The sequence below is a fragment of the Epinephelus moara genome, chromosome 21, assembly GCF_006386435.1.
Source record: "Epinephelus moara isolate mb chromosome 21, YSFRI_EMoa_1.0, whole genome shotgun sequence".
Taxonomy (NCBI): domain Eukaryota; kingdom Metazoa; phylum Chordata; class Actinopteri; order Perciformes; family Serranidae; genus Epinephelus; species Epinephelus moara.
In genome coordinates this window covers 32,793,364-32,819,654 of record NC_065526.1, presented here as the reverse complement: position 1 = coordinate 32,819,654, position 26,291 = coordinate 32,793,364, and the positions used below count along the sequence as shown (strand labels likewise).

General features: G+C 42.9%; 1 protein-coding gene across 2 annotated transcripts in view; it reads right to left on the bottom strand.

The window, feature by feature from the left end:
* zswim5 (zinc finger, SWIM-type containing 5) overlaps window positions 1-26,291 on the bottom strand; it is a 72,856-nt gene that overhangs the window by 10,301 nt on the left and 36,264 nt on the right. For both annotated transcript variants that reach the window (XM_050074648.1, XM_050074649.1), the window contains exons 2-9: window positions 8,489-8,676; window positions 7,720-7,888; window positions 6,081-6,229; window positions 4,196-4,346; window positions 2,546-2,722; window positions 2,224-2,400; window positions 1,234-1,380; window positions 785-922 (exon numbers count right to left, since the gene is read on the bottom strand). In XM_050074648.1, coding sequence (XP_049930605.1) covers window positions 785-922; window positions 1,234-1,380; window positions 2,224-2,400; window positions 2,546-2,722; window positions 4,196-4,346; window positions 6,081-6,229; window positions 7,720-7,888; window positions 8,489-8,676 — 1,296 coding nt within the window. The remainder of the gene's footprint in view (window positions 1-784; window positions 923-1,233; window positions 1,381-2,223; window positions 2,401-2,545; window positions 2,723-4,195; window positions 4,347-6,080; window positions 6,230-7,719; window positions 7,889-8,488; window positions 8,677-26,291) is intronic.

Genomic DNA, 26,291 nt, shown 5'->3' with positions numbered 1-26,291 from the left:
GTGTTTGGCAAATAAGCTCTTTGACCCATGTATTGTGCGACAGGAGAATGGTGGTTAGTAGATGCTAAGGCTTTAGCTTACGTTACAGGTTTAGTGGACAGTAGGTCACCTTAAAACCACACTAATTTCAGTGCAACAAGGCACAGGCAGACGTAGAAGGATTTTGATCTTAATATATGCATTAGTCTGGCTGCAACTAACAATATACGTGTAACATAATAAGTCATTCAACATGTCGACATGTCATGAATGATATGTTTCTGTGAAAATATCAGTACCTCTACCTCTTATTCCCAGTCTCTATAAATTGTTAGGTTGCTGCAGCTCTGATCAGCATTCTTCGCTAATGGCTGCTCATAATGGAGGCAACATAAAAGGTAAAGCTTATTCTCAGTTTCGCTCACCATGGTAAAGAGCAGTGTCAAAGTGCCTATCAATTCAATGCTAAAAAAAAGCATTAAGTGAAAGATACACTATACATTTTAGTGACTCGGTTCTTGAGCTTATAAAAAAATAAAGTGAACCTACGATACTGAAAACTTTCCATGCCTGAACCTCAACTCATGACCAGCCTTTTCATAATCCTCTATTAAGACCAGAGGCACATTGTAAAACTAGACAGTTTGTTGGTGCAGTGGCACAGCATTCCCTGTGAAAGAAAGATCTTTCAGTGCTAAATGATGCAACAAAACATGAGCAGTCATGGGAATGGCACTGATTTCTCATGATGATATTCATAGAGAGAAAATTCTTGGAAATGACAGACAGAACCCTATCGTCATACCTCCGGTGTCCATGGTGTTGTCATCATCCACACGACAGGTTTCAGTGAGTGTAGTGAACAGACAGCCAATCGGGTCTAAGGGATGACCCACCCAGCCTTCCAGGTTGGTGGTGGAAGTCACGCCCCTCTGGAGTAGCTCTGAGAGAGGAAAACAAAATGATACCACCCTCACTTCAGAAGGCAGTTCTTTCAAGTCTCTGTATGGTGCTTTAGAGGTCATCTACTGGTTCTTTCCCCGGTAACTTAAACTAAACTAAGATGAAGAATTGTAACAGAACATTTTATACCCCTGCATTGTTCTTTAGAGGTTATCTACTGGTTCTTCAGCACCTTTAAGAGATGGGTGCCATATAGCACCGAAACAGGTTCTCCTATGACTAAAAGTCAAAGAACCATGTTCAGCTACTGTTTTGCATTATTTTGTTTAGAGTGGTGTGTATATGTTTTACCTTTCTTTTGGTGTTTGTAGATATCCATCTGTCTCTGCTGTTGGAGGCGGAGTGTGTTGATGATGGCGACGGCCAATCGCAATGCTTCCCTCGAATAACCGTGGGAACGCAGGGCGTCGACTCGAGCGCAGGCCGTCGGGACGTGGTCTGTGTGGTCGACAGAGTGATAAGGTGGAGTCAGGACAGCTTCACACACACACACACACACACACATACACAAACTAAATTAAATTAAATAAACATGTACACATACACACACTGACACACACAAACATGCTTTGCTGTACACAGTCACACACGTGTATTCCTCTTTCAAACACACACTGTGGGACATAGGATGTAGTCAGTAATGGCACAAAAACACACACCCACACACACACACACGCACACACACACACACACACTCACTCACTCACAAACACAGACACGCACAGTGCAGTCTCAGCAGAACGCCAGTGTGCGTCTGATAGCTGGCTTAAGTTGCAGAATCTGACAGATCTTAGCTGGAAGCTGCTTACTGCAGATACTGGCCTCAATATCAGCAGAATTACTTTGTGTGTGTGTGTGTGTGTTAGTATTGGGTCGGCTTTCAGTGGAATTAGAGATTGTGTGTATGTGGAAGTGCCACAGAAACATCCTGAAAATTAAGTTTTGCTTTACAGAAAGTGTGTGTGTGTGTGTGTGTGTGTGTGTGTGTGTGTTGCTCAATGCATGTTTGCATTTCAAATAAACTCATTATTTGACTAAATAAACCACAATAGATGTGTGGACGTACGTTGCTGAGTGCAAATGATGCAATAGGCAAATGCAATTACTTTTCCTGGAAATCAGTCATGAATTGCTGCTTCAGTTTTGGTGACATTAAAGTGTTCTTACACATAAATAGACCACATGGGGAAGCTGATTTTCTGAGGAATAAAATAATCCCTCTATGACTTCAGCAAGTGTGCGTGTGTGTGTGTGTATATGTGTGTGTCTGTGTGTGCTCACCTAGCCAGAGCGGCAGGCCCTGAGGGTTGAACAGCAGGCTCTCCCCCTCTCTCTGGTAGGATGGAGACATGTAGTGGTCGCTGCTGATGATCCTCTGAAGGTGGCTGTCCTGCCAGTGGAGGTCACAGGCCTCGATGGCCCGGCTGAACACCGACCTCCTCGGCCTGGACAGAGAGTCTGAGAAAAACAACACACTCAGGGTCAGTGATGGCGTCATGTTGTTGCATCTTATCTGCCCGGGAGTCACAACGTTCAAGTTCAGATTGATTACACAGTATGTATGTGTGTGCATGTGTGTGTGTGAGTGTGTGTTGGTGCTGACCCTGCGCTAGGTTGCTCTGCGGCAGAGCGTTGGTGATGTTTGGAAGCTCGCTCCCGTAGTTGCCGTCCTCCAGCGGGCAGACGTCCATGTCGCCCCACTTCTTCAGCTGCTTAAGCCAGCCGCTCTTCTCCTCGCTTTTGCAGTGGGGGTTGAGCACCACGCACACCCACAATGCACCTGGAGAAAGGATTGCAGGCAGAGGTCAGGATACAAAGGAAGCAGAGGCTCTTGGGGGCCATTTAAGGGAATTTACTGGACCTGGAAAGAGTCAGCCATGATGGGAGCTGGTTGAGTTCTCTAAACGCTACAAAAAAAATTCAGGGTTTCCTCTAACCTCGGAAACTAAGGGCCTTTTTGAGTAATTCTATTTAAAAGAAAGCAAATATTGCCATTCCACTATTTCTTGCTCGAAACCTCACAGTGCTGTCACTCCTGATTAACTGTATTTCCATACAATCAACATATTGTAGCAAAAATGTTGGGAATTGGCACCTTTAAACCCCTCCAAAACAAACAGCACACAAACAAACAGGCCAGACCTGGATTGATTATGTGATTAACTGGTTTGTTAAATGACTTGATGTTGATAATTTAATCATTTATTAAGAACATTGTCTTCTTCCTGCTTCTCAAATGTGAGGATTTGATGGTTTTCTCTGTTATATATGATAGTAAATTGAATATCTTCGGGTTTTGTAACATTGATTTAACAAAATTAAGCAAACTGAAGATGCATCTTGTGATCTGGGAACATTTCATAGTCATTTTTTTTTAAATATTTTTCTGATATTTCATTGACTAAACAACTAATCTATTACTCAAGAAAGCCCACCACGGCTGAATGATAATCCCTATAAAGAATAATATAGCAGAAAAGCAACACTAAATCTAGTAAAGACATACATTCAGTCATGTTGTATGTCTGAAAAGCTAAAGAATGTGTTGCTTTGTGTTGCTTTTATTTTTTTTAACACTTGATCTATAAAGACAAAGTCAGCCAACAACTATTATGAATTTCATAACAGAAATATTGTGCATGTGCTCCAGAGTTGCTGTGTTATATGAATCTGAATACTACCTGTAACACCAACAGGCAGCTTGGTCTCAACTAACCTCTGCACGAGACTCACCTGTTCGACAGACACAGACCTCAAACGGGGTCAACTGTCAGATGTCTGCATATCTGAGGAAAATTATCAGGCAGCAAACGCAGACTGTCTGGCTGTTATTTCTGTCTGGCTGTTATTTCTGTCTGTGTCTGTGTCATGATCTCCCTCACTCACCCAGGAAGTGTTCTCATTGACCTCCTAAATGCTGAGATTGATTGCAGAGAAGCTGAGCAGCCGTATTGATCGGCAGCCTTTATCATTCACTCTGTGTAGGGAGCGAGAGCAGAGGAGAGGCCCGAGCAGGAGGAGAAGCTGCTGACTGGATGACCTAATAGCTTACTGACTAGATGAACGTTTACCCGACAAGGTGACTGCTGATTTGTCTGAGTAACTGACAGGCTGGACAGTTCTCTCGGCCTTGCTGTCTGACCTACAGTGACTGATGGATGAACTTGTGGGCTGATTGGCCAGATCATACACAAATACATCATTTTTATTGTGTGTTTCTGTTTCCGGTGGCCATTACTCTGACTGTTCTTACCTAGCTCATCCCAGAGCTGCCGACACTTGTCTGTCATGCCTGTGCCCTGCTGTCTCCATAGCGACAGCCGGGGATCTGCCATGAACTGTTCCGTTATGAGCGTCAGCATTCGGGCGCCATTGGAGTCTCGCATTCGCAGCATCTCCCTCACCTGCAAAGACCCAGACAGTGCAGGCTTAGTCACTGTATGTAATCCATAAGACTCTGACCTTCTTCCATTTGGTACTGACGTGCATAAGAATGAATTACAGGAGGGAAAGAAACGCTTTGAATAGCTGTGTAATCGTATCCAAGATGTACTGAGGGTCCAGCCTCAAAAGCTTAAACATAAACACACAGATGCAACCAGGAAGTGCAGGTGAATCAAAAAGAAGGCCTGCAGCTTGGGTTAAATGACTGAGAATACAACTGTTGTTGCAGCCAGGGGTGGTTAGCTTAGCTTAGCATTTAGACTGTAAACAAGGGAGAACAGCTAGCCTACAAGAAAAACTGTCCAACAAACACTTCTAAAGCTCCACCTGTTTCCAGTCTTTATGCTAAGCTAAGCTAACTGCCTCCTGTCCGTGCCTCATGAAACGGACAGGAAAGAGAGTTGTATTGATCTTCTAAGTAGTTAGTAAAAAAAGTGTATTTCCTGAAATGTCAAACTATTAATGTTAATACTCCTAGATGACAGAACGCTATGTCTATAATCCAGATATGATACGTGAAAATCTTATTTGAAATCAGAGCAAATGGAAAAGATTAAGCATGATTTCTGGCAACACACATTTCACCTTGTATATGTAAGGTTCAACATAAGGGCACCTTTAAATGGTATACAATCTTGTGAATGCCGCTAAGTGAAAGAAACCGCTCAGAGCTCAGACTTATCACATTATAGGTCTGTATTAAGGGAGCAGTGTGTATGATTTGGTGGCATCTTGCAGTGACATTGCAGACTGCATCCAACTGAATACCCCTCCCCTCATCACTCCCTTTCCAAAAGGGTAGAACAACTACAGTGGCCTTCAGGTAAAAACACAAAAAGCTCTCTCTGGAGCCAGTGTTTGGTTTGTCTGCTCTGGCTCACTGTAGAAACACAGCGGTGCAACATGAAGGGCTCCATGGAAGAAGACCTGCTCCCTATTTAGATATGAAGAGATCTTTCTACGCTAGCTAGCTTCCTTTCTAAGCAAACAAGTTTCAGGTGATTATACATCAATGAAAACATAATTTATGAGTATTATATTCCATTTCTGCCAATAGATCCCCCTAAATCCCACAGACTGCTCCTTTAAATGGGCTTGTTTGACTCAGACAAAGAGCACGAAGAAAAGAGCATTTATAAATCCTCCGCATTAACTTTAAAGGATTGAGATTTTGAGAGAAAGACCTGTTAATGCCTTGAGTTTGAATAATACTGTTTAAAAAATCTTCAGATGTTCTCGGGACCTGCGGGGTGCCCTGGTTCTTTGTGCCATTTTCTCAGTGAGAAACCACACCTTTACACAGAGACAAGAGGTTGACTGCAGAATGGACGGAAAGGGCAGACTGTGTCAGTTTAAATGTCTGTGGGTCATTGTAATCTTGGACAGTACAGAATAAGCTGTGGGTTCGATATGAAGTAGGGAAGAAGGGAGAAGATACTATGACTATGTTCATAATTTTAAGAGGGCATTTAACAAATTTTACATATTTAGACCAGTTTACTAATGCTTTATTGATGACATCATAAAGCAGCACAGAAGTGGAGCATAACACATTTCTCATTACAAGTTTATGTGTTCGGAGAGGTGGCAAAAGATTCATGTAGGGATGACAACTAAACTTGATGATTATTATGATACTGTTAATCAAATCCAAGCCATATAATGGAGTGGAAACAGGAAGTGGTGATGCATACCTTTGCAAACATGGAGTTGAGTTGCTTCCCAGAACCGTAGTATCCTCCCTGTGACAGAAACTGTTTGACCTGCTCCCTGACTTGATCCTCGTCCAGATGCCAGCAGTTGTCATCGTCGATGCTGGCGCCTGCAGTCGGGTCCGGAGCACCTGGAAAATGCACACACGCACACATTAGATGACTGGCACACAACAGTGCAACAATGATAGAAACCTGAGCAGACAGAACTCAAAGAAACACATGAAAAACAGAAGAAAACTGAGTCTAAAAAGCACAGTCAGTCCAACATTAACATCCTTCTCTCCACATCAAAGCTGGTGGAAAATGAGTTAAGTCTGTGTATTCACCTCAGTCACTCCGTTCCTTCCTGATTTCAGTTCACACTTGAAAAAAAAAATAAACAGACCATGGGAAATGGAGTTTACGTTAAAACAGCCCTGCTCGTAAAAAACCTTGTTTCCTTTGCTTGATCCTAACATGTCATTCAAACCGTCCTCAGATGTCACGGCTGGTAGAAAAACAGTGAATCTCTGCTAACTGTTACACTGATGCTGCGCTCATACCTATTTGTTTCACATTTAACATACAGCGCACCTACGTGACACTTGAGAAAAGCGGCTCGATTTATGCTAATTGTGCGCTGAGGGAACATAAGGGCAACTTTATTTTACTTCTGCTCTGCACTGAGTGTGTCTCAGTAATACTACGGGGAAATGTAGATATGCTCAGAAGGGGGAAGCCGCTTTGATCTAGCAGGAAGCGAGGCTGAGGAAAGCCCAGAGATGTGTTTCCAACTGGCTGCGAGTGCGCAACAGCAAACAAGCAACATTCCTCCATCAAAGAAAGCCTCGCTCCTGGATCGACTGAACTTCAACCCCCATGATCCCCCTTGTCAAACGCAGACAGGAAACACAGCGCGGGGCTTCCTGGACAGGAGAGCTGGAGGATGTCAACATTTAGCGAGGAGCATGAAATGGAGAAACAGAAAAAGAGGTTTGTTTGGTGAAAGGATGTGTCTGGTTTGTCGTTTCCCCGATGCGGGTCTGTTGTGGTTCTCCTCTCCTTTTTCATCTCAGTACATTCTCTGCTCCTTTCATCTTTCCTCTCCTTTCCGTCTCCCCAAGTGTTATTCCTCCTGTCTCTTCCTCTCGGTGTCCCTTTCCTTTCCACACATCTCTCTCTAACTTCTCCTGCATCCATTTCATCATTCACCTCTTTCTTTCTGCTTTCTTCAACACACTCCTGCCACTGGAAGGAGGCAGTCACTGGAGAGAGGGAACTAAGAAATCAAACGAGCCATTTGAAGCCTGCCTTGCTGCTCCGCTGGAGTAATCAGGGCTGTGACGTATGACAGCCTGTAGGCTAGCGTGTGGCATGTTTTAAGTCTTGAAGCTTTTAAGTCTGGCCTGTTGCTGTGAAGATATCAGTGCAGAGGGATGGACAGCACCTCAACAGAGCCAACTTTTCAACAGCTAAGAAAGGTGCGGTGCCTGCCTTTTGACTGCCATGCATTGATAACATTAAACATCAGTTCTATGTGGATTTGGTGGATAAGTGAGACATGAAAGTGGTTTATCATGTGCATTTTCACTTCAATCAAACATGAACTCCAAGTTTGCCACAAAGGTTGTCCTCTCACCGTGGACCTGGTTGATCTCAGAGTTGGAGGAGAGGATCTCGTCGGCCAGTTTCTGAGCAGTGGGCAGCACCTCAGTGTGGTGGGCTGTGATCAGGTACTGGACCAGCTTCTGCAGCTGATCTCTGTTCATCTGGAACAACGTCTCTGAGATGGGCAGCCGCAGCTTCACCTGGATTAGACACACACACAGAAATGTTGGTGTATGTCAATTACATACTTTTAATTACTGCAAGTTCACTGCAAGTTCATGTCCCTTCAGTCTTCTGCCATCCAAGTGGATCAATGATACGACTCACTGGCCGGATTTTGTTTACACAGACATCTATACATGTTTAGATCTGTGAATCACGATACCTTGTGATTCCATCAAGTATGTATATGTTATTCTATTGCCAGGTGTTGTTAGCAAGCAACCTATTAAAAGCCGACTGTTTGATGTAGGCGGAGAATTATGTAGTTGGGAACAGCAGTCTGATGCTGCTATACTGTATGACAGTGCTGCAGCAGCCTCCCACTCAAGACAGCTATAATTTGGTATTAATGGTCACTGGCACATATTACGTAAGGAGCATGTTTTGCTAATGTTACACACATTTTGGGATTAATATGAACATATTTTAAACAATAGCTAAAAATAAATAATAAATGTTCACATTCATAATATTCAGTCAATTCCTAGTAATCCCCAGGTCTGGAAAACATTTTTTCTAATTTCATAATTTTTCCAGGAATTTGATGACCATGGGAACCTTTACATTATGGTTATTACCTGTTCGGGCTTGCGAATCCGGTAAAGAGAGAGTGCCACCACATGGGCGCAATAGAAGATATCTCTGTTCCCGCAGCCACAGGTGACGGAGGTGATCTTGCATCGGTCGAAGCTGATGGCCACCTTGTGGGTGACCTCCGGCTCTGACGATGTGGCGGGTTCAGTTACTGTGCCACTGAGGTGAAACCCTGCAAAGACACAAGGAAGAAGGGAGGAGGCGTGAGCTTCATCATTATTTCATACTGTGATGAAGAAGAAAAAAAAAACACATAAAAACAAATGTTCTGTTAAATGCACATTTAACTATCTTGACTGACATTTTAATGCCTGCCTGATGATAACTGCGACAGCTAACTGCCAATTTAATGGAAACATCAGAGGTTTTCATTATTTTTAAAGCTACATTTGCAAAAGCTAACATTGGAGAAACGGCTACCATGACCTACACATATATATCATTTTCCCAGGTTCCCTAAATTTAAGTAGCTCAGCATCATCATAATCTTTCCTGTTTCCTTTGTTTTAGCTTCCACCCAGATCTTGTGTGCAGACTGCCAAGGAGAAAAGAAACAGCAGAGAAGGAGCATCTGTGGTAATCTGAGCCTCTACAAACATACAGAATGAACCTTCAGTACAAAACACACACATCTTAATGAGACGTCTCCAGCAGGGCACTGTGCCATCTGATACTCCCTCTACCTCTCTCTCCTTATGTCTCTATGCATTTGTGTGTGTGCAGTGAAAAGAGGGTTGCTAGGGTGTGATGATTTCCGGCCCACACACACACATACACATTCAGCCCCCAGGATAGTAAGGGTAGTAGCCTGTAGAGATATACTCAGCTTTGCATAGTTAATCTTAAGGGCCCTGTTGGCAGATGTCATTGAGCATCTGTGGGCAACCATTGCTTGTGCTTTTAGTGGTACGTCAGGCATCATTGGATCTAGTTGGCCCTTACAATCAGCCGTTTGGCCAATTTGGCATGTTAAATTGGCTGGATGGATTTGAACATTGACTACTGGCTTGTTATTTCCACTTATACATGAGCATGTTGGCCATCAGCAGTCCAACAGCTGTGGTCTTTAGAGTCAGAAAAGGTAGACCTATTGAAAAGGCAATAAAGCCTTTTTAAAGGTTGTCAAAAATTCTGTGTAACATCAGGCGACATCAAGTTATTGGGCTAGATACAAATGAATGAATGAAAGAAAAATCCAACTGTATGGAATACCTCAAGGCTCTATCCTAAGGCCCCACTGTTATGCTGATGACATGACAACTTGATCTCTCTGTAAAGTCAAAAACCAGCAGCAGTTTGGTGTCCTAAAAGAACTGTCTGACTAGCATCAAATGGTGGATGTCTAATAACTCCTTGAGCTCAGTTAAAAAAAGCAAAAACACATCAAGCAATAAATCTGTTCGTGCTAAACTTATCAGAATTGGGCAAATTTGATAACCCGGTACCCTCCATTAAATTTGTGTGGTGGGCCTATCTTTGATTCTAATATTAAGTAGTGCAATTCTGCTTTTTATAATGTTCGTTTAAACATTTACGAATTAAATGAAAGCATAAAAAATAAAGGAAGCCCTTTCTTTGCAATGCCATCAACTGCAGGGATCCTGTATAGCCCACACAATAAAAAAATATGTGATGAGAAAAGAAAAACTGAAATGAAGTAAAGGTAAAGGTGGAACAAAAAAATAGGCTGAGTAAAAGAATGGCAAGTGAGGAAACAGAGGATAAAGGGGACGAGATAGGAGGAGAAATGTGAGAGGAGAACAGAGAATAGAGGAGGGGAGAGTGTATCTGGTCTACCCTGTCGTCTCACTGTGACAGGTCAATTATTTATGAGGTGAGGTGTGTGTGTGTGTGTACACATTGGATTACTGTATCTCACCAAACCATAGCAACCCCACTGCTGCTTTCAAGCTAGAAAGACAGGAGAGAGAGACATAAAGGGAGGATGGGCAAGCTAACTGGAAAGCAATGATATGGCTATTCTGGGCATGGGCTGAAAAAAAGTACATGTCTAAAGCTCAAATTAACAAACACCAGTGCAAACACACACACACACACACACACACACACACACACACACTTAAATTCTGGGGTGTGGGCCAGCACGGTAGAGCAGCCTAATAAGCGAGTGTTAAGCCATCTCCCTGGCAAAATCCCACAATAGGCTTTTCCAAACCAAATGTTGCACGCACATACACACAAGGAAACAGACACACACATAAACACACATACACACACGCTGAGATCCTATCAACTGCAAACTGCTTTCACTATGACAAAGAAAGGGCAGCAACAGGAGAATAAGGGAGGAAACTGAGGACCACACGAAGGGCTGAAAATCACTGATGCACGGTGTTGTTGCACCAACTGATTGCCGACCAAAGTACATTCTGAACCATAACCAAACTTGTCAGCTCGACACTTCCCACCAGCATAATAGCTGCCCACTGTTCAGATCGTCATCGACCTCCCAGACTGCCAACATACAAGTACCAAAACATCGATCTACAGTACAGACACAACAACTAGGACTGAGTTTGGACCAAAAATAGCAGTGCCTTGAAAAAATGAAATGGCCTATGATGGTGTGGGTGTGCTGCTACAGGTATGGAAGAAAATATGACACAGGATATCTGCTGATACAGAGTAGTGTAAAACTCACTGTTTGGAGGTCAGGGGGTTATTTTTGTGTAAGGCAGAGGTGAAGGACTTGAGTAACATGACTTGACGCGAGTCAGACTGAAGTTGCGACTTCCAGGATTTCAAACTTGCTTGACTAAATGCTCAGACACACCAAACCTTCAGGGAACTAGTGGCATTGAAAGCAGATTGTTACATCACTTCACGTCGAATGTGTTTCGGCCAAAAAGTTGCACTTGAACACACTGCTATGACTATAGCCAACGGTCAGTCAGTATGTACGTCCTGCGCTTGCACGACAGGAAATAACTGTGCACACCAGCAGATGGAGGTAGTCTGTATTCATCATTCAAAAAGGGAAACCAAAAGACTGACTTGACGCAAGTTGGCCAGTTAGCACATTAACAACACAATTCAATGTTGAAAGAACAGAGCATATTTAGCATGCGCCGGTGAACAATAATGCAAACCATCATAAAAATCCTATCTTATGAAAGAAGTTTGTTTTGGTCTCTTTCCCTCTTAACTTAAGCTGTGTGTTTACATCATCACTTCAGTTTCTCCACGCTGAGCTAAATTCACAATCAGGGAGATTTCATTCGCTGACAGGCTCCACCGTCACCAATGCAGACACCAATTCAACATGCTTGAATCGGCCAAAAAAGAAAAAATACAACAGGAACTGCCAAGGGGCAATGGTATGACTTACATCGCACCAATTAGGGCAACAGATGCTCACCAGTGGCCCATAATTGACCATCAGCTGACCACTGGCTCCTTGTATCACGGCCTTTACATTGATAAAAGACTCTGAGACCTGGTATTCATGATCTGAGACTAACTTAGACTTGAGACAGATGACTCAAAAAGACTTGAGTATTTTCATTAAATATTTTCATTTTTTAGTTAAGTTTTGTTTTTGAAACATGATAGGATGTAATCCAGTGGGATGCCCACAAACCTGGCAAGCTACTATGATGCAGCAGACCAGTAAAGGCCAATGCACAAGGTAGCTATCATTGAGGGGTTAGTCCAAAATTAATACATTTGGATTGAAGGATTATGTTGTCGATTACGGCAGTAAAAAGAAAACAGCAGCATGCAGGGTCTGTAACTCAGAAATCAGTGACACAGCCATCACAACATCCAACTTCATCCATCCAACTTAATTCATGGACTTGCTTGAGACTTGAAGGTTAATATCTGAGACTTTCTTCTTGGTGTCATGGACATAGTTGATAATGTTTCGTTTACTCACTGGTACCTGTAGTAACACACCCATCCCATAGTAGCCCCCTGTGGTTTATGTGACACAGTGCTATTTTTGGTCCATACATGACCACATGGCCAAACCATCTGAACTACCCACCAACAGACTAATACACCCACGCTCCAAATAACCTAACTGTCATCAAAGCCACATGTATACCATCGAGTGAGCTACTGGCCAACATACTGACATACTGGCCTAGCTGGCTTCATGCCAACCAACACATCAACTTACTAACATACTGAGTAACCCAAGGACCTGCTGACATACCTATACTTAAACATATCAACCTAACACTTTACAGGCAACTAACCAAACCATTGATTCCCGAAAGGACATGACTGACCAACGCAAACGGTCCACTGAGCCAAACAGGGCATCTGACTATGACAGGAAGGATGATAGAGACACTGAGAGTGAACAGACTGCAGAGAGAGAGAGAGAGAGAGGCTGATGCATCTGCCAGTGATAGACATAAAGAGTCCTCCGAAATTGTTGAAATCTCTCCCTCCCACTGAGTCCGCCTGTCAAACCGAGCTTTGTGTCTTGCTGTGCATGGTAATATCAGAAATGTCAGAATAAAGGCTTTCCATTCCTTCCCTCTGTCTTTATAATGGATATACCTGTAGAGCCAATTTACACTAACCACAGCTTAGTGTACGGGAGTCCAAATTTGATCTTCCAGTGCTGAAATCATCACAGCGGAGAGCAAAGGATCAAGCAAAAAATCTGGGGAGTGCATGTCTTAAAAGCATCGGGGGAACATTTGAGAGCTATCTTCCCTCCAAGCTGTCTAAATAATGTCTTGTCAGTCATCACTCATTGCTACACTAGTCTCCAGAAATCCAGTCTAGCATCTCAGATGAGTGCAGAAATTTTGATGGCAGATGATATTAGGTATAACGACTTTCCCACAGCTGGGAGTGCTGCTTTCTCTTGCTGTCTTGGCTTCGGACCCAGTCATCCCCCCCCCACCCCCCTTTCCTCTCCGTCTGTGTCTGTTAGGTTAAAGCTTATTGTTGCTCAGACCACAGGGATGAATGTGATGGTGACACCACTGCTCTTTTCACTTTCAATCAAGTCTAAAATGGCTCAGACACAGTTCACAGTCCGTCTGTCTGGCACCCCTCCCCTCTATCTTTTTCCAGTTTCACACTTACCCACGACATGGCTGAGTTTAATTATCCGTAAGTTAGCAGTTTTTGGCATTTATACCTCAGTCAAGTATTTTCCCACACAAAATGGCCATTCCTTAAAGATTAGGTAACACTCGTGAGACCTGATATCTGGCTTGTGAGGCTAGGTATTGCATTATGTTAGATTTAACAACACCTTTTAAGTCTTTTCTGAATGTTTTATTTCTTCAATGTTGAAGAGATAGCTTGACATTTCAGGAAATAAACTTTTCACCTTATGGCCAAGAAGATGAGCCAACAAGATAGTGGGCATTACACAAGTGCTGCGTGTATCTTCACAATAAGAATCATCAATACGAATAGAAGGGGACCTAGGACAGAACATTGGCATACTCCACAGCTAAGTGTATTTCTTTTCCTTGTTTAATCAAACTTGTATCTAATACCAAAGCTTGGTGATTTAGCATTCATCGTCTAGGTTTAAAACTGTACCCCTTCTTATTCTTGTGTTGCTCTCACATACAGAGTGCTTCTGTGTATGTAAAGGCTGAGGGAGAGAGTGTGTCCTCAGCAGATGGGGATGCAATGACACTTGATAAAAAGACGCTGCATCAGACAGTCTGCAAGAGCGCGCACACACACACACACACACACACACACACACACACACGGGTAAACAAAGTGAAGAAACAACCTTTTCAGAGCCTGTCTGCTTTTGTTCTTAATGCCACAGCGACAAAGCGACACAAACGACTCAGTGATATTCACAGTAGATATCACTAATCTCTCTCTTTTTGTCATAGACACTCACACACATACTTACACACACCCACACCCACACCCACACACACTCCTTGTGTTGTTCTATACCAGGCTATTGGACTGGTTCGGCAGAAACGATGAATTTTTAACAAAGGTGAATTAGGAGTGTGATGTGTGTAAACTGGGAGTCTTGCCAAGTACAATGATCCGGCCTATTCCTTGGGGAAAATCACATGGCCCTGTGTGTGTCGTGTCTTTTTGTCTGTTCTGACGCAGGTATGCATGCTTGCCCTGAAAACACACACACACACACACACCTTTCACGCCAAAGAGAGTGTTTATGTGTGTGTCCTTTAACAACGGCACTTTCATTGTGCGTGCTGCACATTATTCAGAGCTACATATAGAGCAGTGCGCATTCAAACCCCAGCTATAATCCTCATTCTGATTCTGTTTAGCGAAAGAGGACACAACATGAAGCAAAGAGGCTTCCCCACTTCTCATGTCAAATAAGAGAATTCAGATTTTACACGAGGATTTGTTTTTTAATCTGGATTATTTTCCTTTCAATCAATATATGAGAATGCATGTGGGTAGGACTTGACAAGGTATGATGTCTATGGATGCAGCAGGTGAAATCCTGCTGCACGATTGTATCGAAGTGTGTGAGAAAACTACAATAAGTGTGAAGAAACAGAGGAGAAACCATGAGTGCAGAGACCACCATTGCACATCACGCTATTGTAATTAGAGGTCCCCCCCTCGCTACGATGTATATATATACAACACACATACACACTCCGCCCTGCCTCCCTCCCTCCCTGTTGTATGCCATCTGTCACTCGATGGCAACTCCACCCACACAATCCAGTCAGCCAATCAGGAGGCCGAGAGCTCCCCACGCTCATATGCCATTAACCCCTAATCAGCTGGGGAAATGGAGCCAGGCAGTGAGCCAAAATGTGTATACACACACACACACACACACACACACACACAAAACCGTAAACCATAGTCTTATTCAACCAAAGCCTAACCACAGTCTCACTGACAGAGACAAGCCCCGCCCCCTCCTTTGAGTGTATTTTAAGTTAAGTAAGAGATCTTTGATTCTATTCATCTATCTATGTGCTGCGCCTACATTACACACACTTTGCCAAAAGCCACTCCTTTATATTGCTGCCAACACGAGATCACAGCATCCCCTGTTTTGTGAAGCAACACGAATGGATGGCAAATTTCAGAAAAAAGGCCTTAAGAACAGTTTTTTCCAAAGATGTTCCATCATTTGGTCTTTGATGATGATGGTTAAGATCAAATTAAAAAAAACACATACTTCAAGTATGCTGAAGTTCAATTGTCTAGAGATGTGGTAACTATGAAGGCCAAAGCATATGATCATTCTTATACTCACTGAACTCAGTGGCCCCTCATGCATTCATTATGTGTCTCCACTCATTCATTCAAGTTGTTCATTGAATTGGTCTCTATCTCCAGCTACAAAGGCTCACCTCCTTGACCTGTACAACCCAAACATTACAGTCTAAATGGAACGACAAAACCCTGAACCTACGCTGGCAGGCTGACTTCATGTGGTATTGTTAATCTAAATCATGAAGCGAGGCTGCAAAAGAGAAAACATCTGCATTTATAAAACAAAAAGAGCTGATTAACCAAGACAGACAGTGACGTCGGATACAGTCAGTGGTGGTAATTGGTCTATGCTGACCAGACCTGACAAAGAAAAAGCCAAACACAGTGATTGTTTTCCCTTTTTTTGTGGGTTTTATCATAGATGCCAAGTAAAACACAATGACACATCGATCTGGGAGATATTATCAGACAATCAGCGTAGATATTTCTGTGCATACATCAGCAAGTGACTAATACCAAATTGGAGAGAGACAAAGACATGTTCTGAGTAATTTATGTTTCACTTAGCTTTAGGCTCAATCCCGATACACTCCTTGCTCCTTCCACTTAGCTCATATTCCCCTTTGAAGTGTTCATGAATAGGGGTAGGGTGTACCAGTTCTTGTTGGGACAGAGGGGTAAGGTGAAGTATTTGGGCTACACGGCTCTCCACGTGGAGGTTTTCAGAGACACACTCTAAAGCAAGTGTCATGAGAAATCATTAGCAAGATGGCTGCATAAGCACCAAATGAAACATTATCTTATGTCATTACAATATATTATGGTCCTTTTCTTTATGAAAAGCATAACGATAACAAAAGAAATTGCCAGTATACCAATGCCTCGGTACCTAACTAGTTAGCGAGCTAACAATATATTGTTTTTGCTGATTTATGCATGGCAGACCTATATATTGACATATTTCCCCTCCTTTGATCGCATGTGAAGCTGCAAGTGAAGCAGCTGCACTTGTTACCACTTCTCTAACTGCAGTGCAGTCTGGCAGCGTAGGAGCACGGGTTGCTAATGCAAGCCTACAGAACACTGCTAGTGGCCTGGTAATAGAGCAGTGTTCTTTTTATTTAATGTCTTGTTTGATCGGCTGATAGCGTGAAACTTAAGTTGGGAACGAACATTTTGGATTATTGCTTTGTGGCAAACAAATGTTTCTGATACTTGCATGTTTTGTTCAGCAAGATGAAGTTCACAAATGAATGTCACTTTTATGATTTTTGAAACTTAAATGCAATCGTCAGACATAAAAAGCTAGTAAAAATGAGGGGGTATTTACTGACATATTTCATGTGGAAGAAACAAAACAAGAAGGTCTCTTACGTTCGTGATAACCACAGATGTCATTTTAGTGCTCTAACCAAAAACCCATTTAAAAAATCCATTGACTTTAAGACAAGGAGACGAGGAGTACTAAAATGCTAACTCATCTCTATGTTTTAGAGCTCATTTTGCACCACTCTATTATAACTGCATGTGTTTACATAAATGCCATCAATTACCATGATGATGTACAAAGGTCTTGAAGGTTTCCCATTTTATAGGGGAGGATTCCAACTGCTAGCCCTTGTAACTCTGTTTCAAGGGGCAAAGGGGAACTCGAAAATGAGGGGTAGGGGTAAATATATATGTCCACCAGTGAACACTTAAGTTTATATTTTATTTGTTAAATGTTATGCTCAGTACACAGGCTATCTTGCTAACTTTTTTTTTTAAAATTCAACTTAATTTTCTGAAGGATTTACCACAGCTTTTTATGGCGGAGTTGAGCCACCTAACCTGAAACAAAGACTGTCCTTCACTTTCATCATTTTATTAAATAAAATCTTCAGGGATAAAGGGCATAGATGCTTTTGTCTTACAGCAACATGTATTTAATAACTGGGTCTATTATTAAGGCTGTCCACTTTCTAAATTGATCACAGGGTATGAGAGTTAGGATCTGAGAGGCTTACCACCTCAACAACACAACAACTTAACACACACTTTGCTTGTCAAATACACTGGCTCATCCTCATCCTGTTCAGAAAAGCTGACTGAGTCTCTGAACCCTTCTCTTACTCTGTATGCTCGTGCTGTCTACGTCAATGACACATTACTATTTACTTTTCATCAAGAAACTGCTTCTTCAGCAGAAACACATCCCTCTCCGACACACACACACACACACACACACACACACACACACCTTTTTTCTCCTCTAATCTCACTTCCCCTTTCCAAAAGTAGCCTACCGCAGGATTCATCCTCCTCCAGCAGCCAACACATCCCTCGCAGCCTGCGGCCCTTCCCATCTCCCATCTGTTCTGACAGCTCCAAGGTTTACAGCACCCCCCTGCTTGCTCTCATTCACACACACAGACACCCACATGGCCCTGTATTCAATCAGCCATCTATCTCTGCACAACAGACGTGCAAATGCACACACACACACACATATTGAGTACACTGAATCTTCTCCACCCCTCTGCCTATCCATCCATCTATCTATCCATCATCCATCCATCCATCCTTCCATCCCTCCCTCCCGCAGTGTTTGCTGATGCGATAACAGCTGATTGATTCATTTGTGATTTCCCAGCAGCCCTGTCCCAAACACACACATGCACAAAAAATCCTTGCTAACCGCCGGGACTCATTTGTCATGATTACATTGAATTGATTCCCTGATTTGCTCCTTTCTGTTGCGACGGGGGTAGGAGAGAACGGAAAGACAGGGAAGAGGGGGGAGAAAGAAGGAGAAAGACAAAAAAAGATGGGCAAGACAGGTTTAATCAAGTCCCTTTCAGCTGATGTGTCGCTGTGAAAACAACGAGAACGGGAAAAACTGCAGATCTGACAGAGCTGACACGGGTGGAAATCAGCAAAAGGCTGACGTGTTGGCCCCGAGTTCCCAACCTGATTGAGCAATGGGCAAAAAAAAAAAAGAAAGAAAGAAAGAAAAATGGAGGAAGTGGAGAGAAGAAATTGAGAGGGAGGGAAGGTAACACTTGACGTAAACCAGATTACTCTGAAAGGAAGATCGTGTTCAGCAAAATGCTCGTCAAAGAGATAAAGAGACGGACAAAGATCAATCAAAATCATCAGAATGAGAAAGAACACATGAGGGCTCGTAAGTCCTGTTTTGTAACGCACAGACACTCACACACAGGTATACTGCTTGAGAGAAAAGCTGTAGCCTCTGAACAGTAGCGAGGGATGAAGAGATGGATGGAGGGAGGGGCGGCGTCCTTTTGCTTGATGGCGTCTGAAATTGAAAGCAAGCTATACAACCTGAAAGCCAAAGTGGTCCAATTCAAGACTCGCATACACTCAGCTGTTAATGGAGAGTCACTTGGTCGATTCATGCTTTTGTGAGCGTGTGCGACACTAGAACGAAGGTTGCTTGCTGAGGAGAAAAGCCATAAATGTTGCTTTCAGCTCTGCAGGAGAATACAGGACCAAAAAAACCTGAGAGCAGAAATGCTCGCACACAAGCACGAGAAATACATTATGTGGAATACAAAGCTGAAGCTGGGCTGAGGTGAAGCAGGAGTTAAAGGGCCTTGGCATGCATGTGTGTGTGTCATACACAGAAGCTGTTCCTTCTCCACTGTGTGTAAACCCTGTTCACTCAAGGCTAAATTAGAGATAAGGAGGCCATGTTTTTTTGTTCCGGCCTGTTGTTTGCGGTGTAGAGGCATTATTGTGCTGCGGCCTTGTCTGGCCACATTTACAAAGAGACGAGCAGAAGCAATTTATCAAGCTGCAAACACTCGAAGACAGACTTGTGTCAATCCCCTGCAGGTGATAAAGCCGGCATTCATTGTCTGCTAGAAAACTTGGACTTCCAGTTTTGACTTTTTTTTTTTTTTTTTTTTTTACTGTGCTTAAGACTTGGCATTATCTCTTATGCATAACCCCTGGCACAAGCAATGTAATAGTGAAAAGAAAAATGTATTTTGGAGTTGGTTTAACTCTGAATTTTGATGGGAGAAAATTCACATTATTTTAGTTTTTGGGAGGCATTTTATGACTGGTCATTAGAAATACTGGGGGGGCAACTGTCAAGTTTCCATATAGGCATATTGTATGTGCTCACATTATCCCCCAGGACTAGCTTTCATTATCAGGAGACAACCACTCAGCTTTTCTAAATGTGCATCCTGTCATTAATATGTGCAACTTGTTTACTTGTCAGATGACTGTATAAATAAGAGACATAAAAGAGCAAATTACACAGCCTGGAATGACGTCAAAGACAAAACTGTATCAAACAAGCTAAACTTTATAAACAGATATCTGCAAATGAAAGCGAAATCTGTGGGCAACAGGACAAGATTTTGGTTTCAGAAGCACTCCGGTTTTCATTTGTAGTCTGAGTAGTATTGACCCAATAATGTCTGAGCAAGCTTTGGTTGCATGCAAATAAACAGTCCTTGTGGAGAGCAAAAGAGGCCAATCGCATTAGCCGAAATGCAATGTCGGAACACAGTGGCTATCGTCTGGCAACAATTTTGCAGTTGTTTTTTATTTAGCTTTTTAAAACATTGTCTGCAGTCATATGCAAGATATCTGTTTTTTGTGTCATGACGTAGTGTCTCAAATTGCTACCTGGACTGTAAACTATAACTAGCAGAGCGAAAAGGAAGTCATGGCCCAGATATTCCTTTTCCAGGTACATTAAGATATACATGGCTGCAGCCACATTCTGTTTGGAGTCTACATGACACGTCCTTAGAAACCGCTCACACCACCACTACAAGACAGACCCACCAATGCAACAGTTATTTGAGCCTTGTTACCAACGCCACGTTGTAGTGAATAAATATGAGGTCAAATGTAGCAATGTCAATGCCCGCCTGTTTTTTAAACGCAACAAGTTATAGCTAGCTAAATGCTGTCTCAGCATTTTCTTCAGGGCTTCCGGACCAAGGGGCGAAGGGGGCTGATTGTGGACGTACATGTAGGTATGGTGGGCAAGTCATGTAGCTGCTCCCACCGCAGCTATACCTTTACCTCTGAAATATTGGCCATACCCCTGGGAGGCTAAATTGTCATCAGACCAATAGCTGATGGGTTAGCCGAGATTGCCAACGTGACTATCTAGTCAAACATTTTTCCAAATTCTATTGTAAGGGCAGCTAATTAACAAAGAATGTCTGCCTTTGTACACTTTTTTTTTTTTTTTTTTTTTTTACAAATGAATGAATGTGAGAAGAATACACGCTCACACCATCACACGCAACTATTTTCAATTAGCAGGCAACAACCAGTTAGCTTTCAGGCTTAGTTCAAAATAATTTACTGTCTGACAGCTGCGACTGGACAGACATTACACCACAAGGTTAAAAAGACAAAACTGTAACTAATAAGCCAACAAGAGTGCCCCGTACCATTTAAATTCTGACACATAACAGTGGGGGAAAAATCGTATTACATCATAACACTGTAGCTGAGGAGGTTCAGGACAAGTGAATGTTAATGGTGAAACCTGAAATCTAAGGGACAAACGTTTGGTGTTTAAGTGTCTTGTATTCTTCTCCGCCTCTTCTCATGACTGACAGAGATATATGATCAGAACTGGCTGCCATAGCAGTATGAGCTTGATGTTACCATAGCAAAGGTGATGATTGGCTAACATAAACACTGCAAGGAATAACAGAATGGTTATCATCTCAAACATTAGTTGGCAGTACTGTTTGTCATTTTTACGTCACCATTTTTTACAATATATCTTTGTTATTTGGAGATAATGTCACTGTCCTTGTCAGATCAGACGCATAACTGGGTCTAAAAGTGTAGAAGACAGTGACGAGACAAAACCATAATATGATATGGACACACACGCACACAAACCAGACACACACCAACATGTAAGCATATGAGACGACAGCTGTAAAAGGTTACCGCACTGGATTTACCCTCCAATTACCAACACAACAGCTTACCAAAGACATGCATACGCATTTACACATGCAACACCATTTTTTCTCACTTAGTGTCAGACAATATGCATGAAAACACACACACACACATGCACAACATATGATTTTTTAAATGTATAGATTCTTTCCTGCAGCAAACCATTCATCTGGAAAGTATGTGTCTATTCTGGTTATCTTTGTGTGCTAATTTGTGTGTGCGAGTGTCCGTCTGTGCAGGCAATGCATGCAGCGTTAATGTGGTTATGCACACACACATGCACATTTACACACATGGATATCCTGCTTGTGTTTACGTATGCCAAGCCTGTTGTCTCCGTCTCTCCCTCTGCTGCTCTTTTGTCTCTTCTTTCTCTGTCTCTCTCGCACTTTGCCCTTTTCCTAAACCAGCCGTGGCCTTAGCCATGGTTTTTGTTTAATATGGCGGCATGCAAGGCAAAGGAACAACCATCTGCCACATGCATGCAGCCGCCGTCTTAGGAACAACAAGGGACTGGCATCACAATGCCTCTTTAGTTAGTGTGTGTGTGTGCGTGCAGGCATTTGTGTGTTTGTTCTTCAAGCGCAGTCTGCAGGGCAAGATAAGTATGCATTTAAGAGGCTTATATTTCATTTCAGGAACTGAAGGAGACAAAATGGCTCCATTCTGAGTTGGCGGACACAACACAAGGAACGGTGAGGTAGTGAGAAAAGCATAAAGGAAAGAAAAAAGCTCGCTCTGACGCCGTTTGTGTACACACACACAGAGGAAGGAGGCACAAAGCCGAGCATTTGTAGTTTGTGCACAAACATAATTGAGCACAAAGCTGAACATTTGAAATACAAATCCAGCTTTATTAATCAGCGGTTTGTTTACTGTACAGCTAAAAGCACATATCTGATGAAAGCAGCCAAATCAATGTCTGAGGATGGAACAAAAGTAACTTCAGAGACATTTTGGAATAAGTGAATATTGACCTGGGCTTGTCAAGCAGATGACACACTCTCGTGGAGCCTCTGAAGGCAGACATGCTGCACAACCACACAAAAATTAGCAAAAAATACACACGGAATGAATAATTAAGCAACTTTTTGATGTTTTGCAGTGACTGAAAGTGGCCTACGTACAATATGTCAACGATATTTCATGGCGTTAGCTGGTGTGCTTCAGCTTTTTGTGACAAACAAAGCTGCAAAATAACTTTGACTTGCAACTCATTTAAAGACAATAACCTCAGTTAATTTTAGACCACCATTTGGATTCTCAGCGTAGCCAGGGACGTGGAAATTGTTCATATCAAATAAAAGAAGCAGAAATTTCAGACATGGACTCAGTTCAATCCCTGCTGGCACTGTGCTTCTCTGCATATCTGAAAATAAATCCCGACTGCAGGATTCATGTGATGTTTTGGTTTCGCTTCCACAAGATATTTTCTTCTTTCTGGGAAATGTTTCGTCTAATGCAAAAGGTCGTGACATTTGTGGTTTTGTTGGACCGTCTGCATGTCTGAGTTTAGAAACCTTTCCACCCCCTGATTAGCCTCCACCCCTGCAGAGCTGATCGCTGCTCGCCTTGCACAATCATGCATGAAACATGAATAATGAAATATAATGAAAACAGCTTGCAAGCCAATATACAAGCTGACGATCCACACATGCCCCTTCTTTCTCTCTCTCTCTCACACACACACACACACACACACACACACACACACACACACACACACACAATAGCTCTGCAAGGGTGAAACTCTCATTTATCCATTAGCTGAAAAGCAATCACAGATTTGCGCGCACACACACTCACAGACGGGTGGGGGGGACTTCTGGTTGACTTCATCAAGCTCTCATCAAGCCAAGCCACCATATGGGGATGGGGCCCAAAACAGAGGGGATTGGATTGTGTGTGTGTGTGCATGTGCGTATTACAGAGAGCCCCCCCCCCCCAAAAAAAATGCAACACCAACACAAAGGAAGCATGCATCACCAAATCAGCTTTGTCTTGCATGCATTATGACGCTACTGCTGCCCCATTAAGAAGAACCCCCCCCCCAACTCACACACACCCCGAAGGTGTGCTGAGCTCAAAGCAGCTGAAGTAAAGCATGAAGAGGGCCAGACACTCTGATTACTACCTCCTCCTTTTTCCTGCACATTTCTCCTCACACCCCCATTGTGTCTTCATTCCTGTCTCTCTAATTTCTAGCTTTGTCTTCTTCCCGTTCCTCCCTCTCACTATGTTAACTGGCGAGCCAGCAAGGCACCCTGACAATCCTAAGAATCCCCACCGCTGGCTCGCACACACACCATGTACCAAGGCCAGTCTGCTGACGTAGGCAGACAGTCGTACGTGGGGCATACATTGAATTTTAATCTGGGCGTGACCTGCTTTTTCTTGGCTTCCACTTCAGCTTGCCTCCCCTACTGGCTGCCCCCATAGAGTCAGCTTTTCACCGGCAAGCACACCCCCCTTCTCACCAAGCACCGCCCACCACGACACCCCCCTCAGACCCAGGCTGTAGGCCTCGAGGCTGGGGTCTCGCCTGCCATTGTTAGCCCACAATGGGTGAGAGGCGGCTGGCGGGCAGGCAGCAGCCAGGAGGCCTTGTGGAGGAAGCCAGGGGAGAGGGAGAAGAGCTGCTACTGGGAGGGGGAGGATGGCAAGAGGGGGTCTTTCCTGCATAGGCAAACACACATGATAAACCTGTTAGGCGAAAGGAACATAAAATAAAAAGACATAAGACAACAGTGGAGATCTGGTATCATATACTCGACTCACCGTATCAAGAAATGAAAAACAACTGAGCACAAGAGGGAAAGCTCAACGATCTTAAACACGCTGCAAAGGATGCAAGCTCCGTTCACAAAGCCACCACAGCATAATACTGGACGCAGGCTGTCTACTCTGTTGAATCAGTTGTCTAAAGCTGGGATCAAGCTTAACAAAGTGAGCTTTCTTCTCCAAATGGAGGTTCATTTATTTATGTCAAATGAGAACATCTGTCACTGCAGCCCGTCTGCACAGATCCACTGTAAAGTCGTGTTCACACCAGCATTTCAGGGATGAACGGGAAACAAAGTTGAGGCTGGTTCAACTTCCGCTAAAAGCCCACGTTTCAGATAGATTACTTTATAACATGAACAGTGTGTTCTACTGTTTAACCTACAGTTGTCATGATGAGGAATAAAACCATTGCTGATTTTACAACTCAGCAACGACTGACAGCTGAGTTGTAAAATCCTGCTCAGTGTTTTACATTCTGATATGCCATCAAACTCATGGATGTAATACTATTCTATCAAATGGAAGTATTATACATAACTGCTGCATCATTTTAAACACATTTCCCCAGTATTTAGTTGGTCAGATTTGCTATATTTCAGAAAGTTGGGGATCTCTGCAATGTTTTCCAATAATGTGTGCACTTAAGCTGAGTTTTGAACCTTGGCTGTTTATTGAGAAGAATTTAAAAACTACAAATAAAATGTTTTTGCTATGCTTCGACAGGCAGCGCCGTCCAAAATAATCATAATTAAAATTAAAAATTATTATTACTACTAGTTTTACGGTGCACTACAGTTCTGTGTGTGGTCTGTTCAAGTGGTGTTGGTGTTTCCCAGCAGAAGCTGTTGCTTGACTGCTGTAGGAAGGTATAGTCAAAATCACTGGACTCTCTATTTCATAGTCATAGTATGTCATGAAATGTCTTAAGAAAAGACACAATGTGAGTTCTCTTCTTGTGTGACCCTCAATCATATGCTGGCTTCCTAAAATGACACTCAGTCATTAAAACTTTGAGAAACCCCGATCTAAAAGTTTTGTTTCAAAATGTTCTAAAATGGTCAGTTCAGCTGTTGGGTTTCTAAAAATTCCTTTGGGGGGAGATACCCCCTGACCCTATTCGACAGTTTGGTCGCTGAAAGAGTAGATTGAAAAGGGTCTCCCCCAGGGTTAAATAGGTGATTATGGCCCTGGTTTGAACCAAGCTGGGCTGTGCAGCAAGAGTTTATGAAGACTTCAGCACAGGTGGGATTGCAGAGGTTAAATAGATTGTTGAATGAGGCATGATTATGCAGCTGCCTAACCTGTTTCTCACTTCTACTGCAGAGGCTGACTCTGGTGAATAGTTAAGTAGAAATATGATGTTTCCAGGACAGCCACATTGTTTTTTCCAGTTTGAAAATGGGGCAAAACAAGCAATGAAAGTCATGCAACAACCACATCAAGAAAAACTTCCACTGAGGTTTCACATGTTAACTGTAAAACTAAACCATATTGATTTGCAGTATGAGAACACACGGGTAAGAATTTGTTTAACTCTGACACATGAAGTAAGTCTTAGTACAGGAGGCAACACTGCAGTTCTGATTTAAGCACATCGGAGCGTGCTGTTGTGAAACCACAGGCCNAACCACACACAAGCATGCGTGTGCGTGCACACACACACACACACACACACACACACACAGAGCGACGAGTCGTGGGAGCAATCATCTGATAATGTCAACTGTCACACAAGGACACACATAATGCGTGCACACACAAACACACACACACAGGCAGAACAAAGGCGGGGAGGCTGGTAAACAATGCTCCACAATGCTCTCTGGCAGAGACTTGAGTTTACAAAAGAAAAGGTTTCCAATCGCT